Source organism: Tachypleus tridentatus, chromosome 6 (assembly GCF_004210375.1).
Source record: "Tachypleus tridentatus isolate NWPU-2018 chromosome 6, ASM421037v1, whole genome shotgun sequence".
Taxonomy (NCBI): domain Eukaryota; kingdom Metazoa; phylum Arthropoda; class Merostomata; order Xiphosura; family Limulidae; genus Tachypleus; species Tachypleus tridentatus.
This window is the reverse complement of record NC_134830.1, coordinates 117,586,222-117,591,971: the sequence shown is the minus strand read 5'-3', so window position 1 is coordinate 117,591,971 and position 5,750 is coordinate 117,586,222. Positions and strand designations below refer to the sequence as shown.

The 5,750-nt window shown below is 38.9% G+C and overlaps 1 protein-coding gene across 1 annotated transcript; it reads right to left on the bottom strand.

Annotated features, from left to right (window-relative positions):
• Window positions 1-1,732: 1,732 nt before the first annotated feature.
• Window positions 1,733-5,184, bottom strand: LOC143253400 (olfactory receptor 6C75-like). The gene has a single exon (XM_076507228.1). It carries the CDS (start codon window positions 3,581-3,583, stop codon window positions 2,336-2,338), a length of 1,248 nt encoding a protein of 415 aa, XP_076363343.1. The 5' UTR covers window positions 3,584-5,184; the 3' UTR covers window positions 1,733-2,335.
• Window positions 5,185-5,750: the final 566 nt, after the last annotated feature.

Below are 5,750 nucleotides of genomic sequence, written 5' to 3'. Positions count from 1 at the left end.
AAGGCTTTCGACTCGTAATCCGCGGGTCGCGGGCTCGAATCCCGGTCGCACCAAACATGCTCGCCCTTTCAGCCGTGAGGGAGTTATAATGTGACGGTCAATCTCACTATTCGTTGGTAAAAGAGTAGCCCAAGAGTTGGCGTTGGATGATGATGACTAGCTGTCTTCTATCTAGTCTCACACTGCTAAATAAGGGATGGCTAGCGCAGATAGCCCTCGAGTAGCTTGAGCGAAATTCAAAACAAACAAACAAAACGTTTTTAATTTAGCAGTGTAAAACTAGAAGGCAGCTGTTCACTTTTACCAACGAATAGTAACATTGAGCGTAACATTATAACGCCCCCATAGCTGAAAGGGCAAGCATGTTTGGTGTGACGGGGAGTCGGATCCCACATCCCTCACATTACGAATCGAGAGCCCTAATTATCTGGCTAGGCCGGGCCTATTCCGTACACCCACCAATCCCTATAAATTAGTTAAAACACTATGTTTGAATTCTAACAAATACGTTTAGGCTATTCTTAATGGCATCCACATACAATCTTGTTAACAAAAGAGTTGTTTTAGCTGACTGAATTTAGTTTCTTTAATTAGTATAAAACTCTTCCATAATTTTAATAAACAGCCTAGTTATTCTCACACAAGACGAGCATTAGTTTTGTTTCCTACAATAATCAAATAAACTAGGTGTGTAGATTACCACGAAACTAATTAAGTCATAGTAATGGCTATTACTGTCAAATTATAATGAAAAACGTACAGATATTACGTGTCTTATAACGTTCGGTGTTATACATATCTAAGTGTATCAGGTACGCCAATTGTCTCTCTAGTTTTCAGGTGTAAGCACTGTTTTTCACTTAAGGGAAGTGTTTTGTACCTTAGTTTTTGAAATTATTAGGGAAATTTAATAAGTTTGTTTGTTTCTAATTTAGCACAAAGCTGCACAATAAGCCATCTTGCTGTGCCCAATTCCTAGCGTTGGAAGTCCGTAGGCATATTGCTATAACACCGGGGGACATTTAATAAGTATACACGGCGACACTAGACAAAACTCAAAAATTTAAAGAAATACCAAAAAACAAAACACACGAAAAAAAAAGGATACGCCTCTCTTTAAAGACGATTGTCTGAGCCCTAGGCCTACGACAGGCGTAAGAAATGTCATAACAGTTTGGGTTACATGTAAGATAAAATGCTCCAATTATTCTTGTAGCAAATACGTAAAAATTGTACAGAACATCCCGATAGCCGCAGAGAAAGATAATGCGTTTTGTTAATCCAGAAGACCTCACTGGTTGTCCAAACTGTGAGGTAAATATGGTAAGAATAATTTATTTAGAAACAGATTTATGAATGTACATAATGTCTCACGTTTGTGTACCTTTCAGTTTCAGATGTTGAATGAAGTAACGTTCCTATTCACAAGAGTATGGCCTGAAATTAGAGTAGGAGTATTGATGGTGAGCAAGCTTGTGTGTCACAAAACAAACACTTTCTGGTTTATCTGCTCATTAAATCACTTTATATAACAGTTACCCCTTGAAATATCGAAATAAAACGCATGTGCATTTTTTATTTTAGTGTTTCAGTTAACTTATAACTTCCTGTTCAGTAGGAGATTGAAACTTGATATCTTTTATGCGACTAACATTATACTGTAAAAAGAATTATGTTGGAATACTAAACAGTTTGCTTAAATATAAATGTAAATAAAACCAGGGCCTACGTCTTCAGAGCGTACCTTTATTACTTCAACATTTCGCAATTACATTTTCATCAGTCAATATCGATATTCTATAAGTTCACTAATCCAGTTAAATCCGGTATTCTTAAAGAATGATCTCTCTTGGAGTAGTAAACAGTATTGTTAACCATGATGTTTTATAATGTAACTAACAATAAAGTTTAACAGTTTCTGTAGAAACGTGCAATATACTTAAAGAATGATTACTAAGAAACCAACACTTCGTAGAACGTAATATGTTTCGCAATCACGTCTTTTACATCGTTTAAATGTTCCAAACTCAAAATGTTTTTTGTCGTGATAAAGTTTATCCTTGTTTACGGAACCTAGCTCATTTGAAGAACATTCACCTTCAAAAACACAGTAAAAATGTTGAAAGTCAAATGTTCATTAATGAATTTATATTAGTTCCACATAATTCTGATAACAGAATTTTTAACACGATAATTTATTCAGAAGCAGGCCTACTTACTCGTATACGGCTGTGCGTTGATCCAACAGAAGTTAGTACAAAATGATATGGCTGCGCTTAGATGCATACAATAACTTATCTACGACTGTGCTTTGATATGCGTCAATAAGACTAGTCTAAAGGTGAGTTTCTACCACTTTGTCCACAGGTTCAATCAACAGATGAATTACAGAGCGAGTAGTTCGTTGTTGTTGGGTTCGTTCTGCAGATGGAGTATTGCCAGTGCCTAGTGGCTTCGGCCGAGTTGGTTGCATGACCTTTAACCTGTTTGTAGCTATTGCCGGAACCGAACAGTGAGAATACCGCCTTGTTAGGGTCCGTTTATCCACACTACCCATCTCACTCTTCCATGTTGTCGAAATTATTGGCGCTGAATAGCGTCGCTTGATGGTCGATCTAGCAGCATGGCTGGTCCTGTCTACTTCCTGTTTGTATAGGTGACGCTGCAAGAGAAACTTGAAGGTATGTCGCAGGACTCGACTTTTTACACCGTAAACATAGGCGTTCACGGTAGGAACACAGCCCAGCATGATCGTTGTCACGGTAACTAGGATGTTGCTTCCTTCTCTTCCGGTTACAGCTTCCCAAATCATAAGACTAAAATAAGGAACAATTAGCACCACGACCGATCCGACCAGCTGTGCTATCGTAAAAAACGCGTTTTTACCTTTGAACTTGGACAGGTAGCAAGGGTTACGCTGGTGAGTTACAGTGGCTTGCGCGCGGAGGGTCACTTCGTAAATGGCAGTAACGATTCGGTGACGGTGGTAGCGAGCAATGCTGAAGATGTGCAAGTTACACAACAAAATGATCATGACGGGAACAACAACAGCCAGCGATACGTAGATAACAGCATAACTCAGCTCAGCGCGTGTTCCCGTAGCGCACGCGGCAACACACGCACCTCGAGGGTCTCGGTAAACGTAACGACAAGTGTCGAACAGTGGAGGCAAGGCTAGGACTGTTCCTAACATCCACCCGCCTGCCAAGAAGACCACTGTTCGTCGCGTATTCACGAGACGCGAGTAGTGTAAAGGCGTAGAAATGGCGGCATAGCGGTCACAACTAAGTCCACATACTGTCCACACCACAACTACAGGGAGCAGTGTCCACAAGAAACCGTGGAAAGTGCATCCCACGGGAGTAGAATCGATTGGCACCACGACCGCAAAGACGCAGGAAGAGACGAGGGACACTAGACAGAACACTGTGTCCACCAGAGATAGGTGAAGAAGTAGAATGTTGTTAGGCCTCTGGACGTGACCCTGGTTATGCCATAATAATACAATCATAATGTACCCGTTAAATACGAGGCCCAGAGACGCGGTTACACACGCACATATAATGTGTATCACGTGAGGCATAGTGAATACACTATGTCTTCGTTATATTTGTATCATCAATGAAAATGAACACAGTATGGTTGTGTGCACGTGTTGATCATTACTATTATATCCTTAACTTCATGTATCTTTCCATAATTACACGTACATGCTCTTAAAGCATCTATTTCACTGTCTTCACAGAAGCAGGTAACTAGAAGTTTAACATTACAATCAAGTTATACTCGCATATTTCATTACGAGGTCTCAAAAATTCCACGTTTCTTCCGTAGCGAAACTGGCTTTGCCTAAATTTTAACACAGCACTTCTGATAACGTGAGCACACACCACTGTTTATAAGACGTCAAACATGACTGATCACCACTCATAGGTAAGTTACAAAAGATCACGTGGTTTCATAGTGGTTTTAATGTATTGTTTACCTTATATCCATTTCAGTAGAAGGTTAGAAAATCTTTGAAGTTCGAGTAAAACCACGAAACAAATATTTTCGACTTTAATAAAAAAAAGGAATGACCGAAGGTAAACCTACAATTACCGGTTTGTTTTCTTTCTTTTTGGTAAACTGGTGTAGGAAACGATGTCTTCGGTTTATACCAGGAACAAATAAAAGACAGATGTTTTGGGTAGGTGATAATGTCTTCAAATCTATGCTAGGATCTACACCATCTCCAAGTTTAATGTTTCGAAATTCAGGCTAGAATCTATAGGATTATGATGCTGGTGCGATATCTTTTATTTCTCTGTTAAGTTTGGTTTCAGACGTAGGCTGTTGACATTCCTTCACATCATTTCCGTGGCTTGGTGAATGTTAACGTATCATGTTATTCCTCTGAATAAAAAAGTGCCAAAACATGCCGGTAAAAAACACGTGTTACTGCAATACTAAGCAAACTGAATCTTGAAAAGAGAAGGTTTCTTGTTCTTACTAGTTCACTCGCGCTGATAATCTAGTTAGAATAATTAACATCGGTTCAGTAATAAAAATTAACAGAAACTGAAGCTCAGTTTTAACAGTTTACTGCGGAAGGATACAACGGGAAGTGAACACCTGTAGAGAGAAACACCGAACATTCGTCCGCTACAAAGAAGCTCGCGGGCGCTGTGGACGAATCTACGTCCGTTTCTCCTCGTTACAATAACAGCACGGCTACGTAAGAACCGTAGAAAGCGTCGCTGTTAGACACGTATACGCGGAGCTAGACGCACTATTTATCCGTCAAAATATCAGTTTACACTCATACCTCTCGCTTCTAATAGCTATTGTTCCTTTTGCTCAGCAAATACCTAGTAAGCTGAAGGCGTATCAATCACACGACCCGCTGAAAACTAAAACTGTCCAGTACCTTTAAACTGAAATGGCGAGAGATGAAGTTGACAAACGCTTTGGAACTGTGGGTAAACTGCCTGGTTGTAAAGTCTGGCAGTACAACTTTTATCATAGTTGGCTTAATATAACAGAAAAGAAAGTAACTGACGCCCAAGGACAGATACCGGATAAATATACTGAGACCTAAGCATAAGAGAATGGTCGTTGGTAGTAGTACTATGCACCGTTCCTAACTTACAGTACTTCGTGTGTATAGCATAAAGTCTCACCGCGTCTTGTCCTTCAAGCAGAACGGTCTCTTAAATGATAACTTGATGATGTTTCTCAGTGAGTTATAGCTGAACGAAGTTGACAGAATGAGGCTATGTTCTGGCAAAGAAGAATAAACATACTTCTAAAAAACATAGTTTTAAAAAACACGTTCACTGAGATACGATATAAAAATCAGACTGACGTAGAAAGTTTTGTTTGCTGTCTTATATGATAAGAAATATGAAGCGTAAAAAAATAACAACAACGTGTATACAAATTTTGTTATGAAAAGACAAATGGCGGCTGATTTCTTATTTGCTAATTCAGATTCATGTGACAATCATTTTGTCCGTTGCTCATTGATTCCATTCAATTTCTTTCTCCCATCTCTTAAGATAAATTTTTATTTTCTCCAAAATATACCAGAGTCTCGTGATCTTTTATCTATCAATCATTCTCTCATTTGTTCCATCTTCTAATGAATTTTCCTTCGAATCTTTCACTCATTTTGTTTCTGCCGTCCTTGAATATTTCAAATTAAACTGTTTCTACTGTGTCGAAGGTCACCTAATATGTTACTTGAATCACTCTAATTTATTGATTTT

Coding starts and splice junctions, on each gene's coding strand:
- LOC143253400 (XM_076507228.1), bottom strand. CDS start 3,583: ATGCCTCACGTGATACACATTATATGTGCGTGTGTAACCGCGTCTCTG.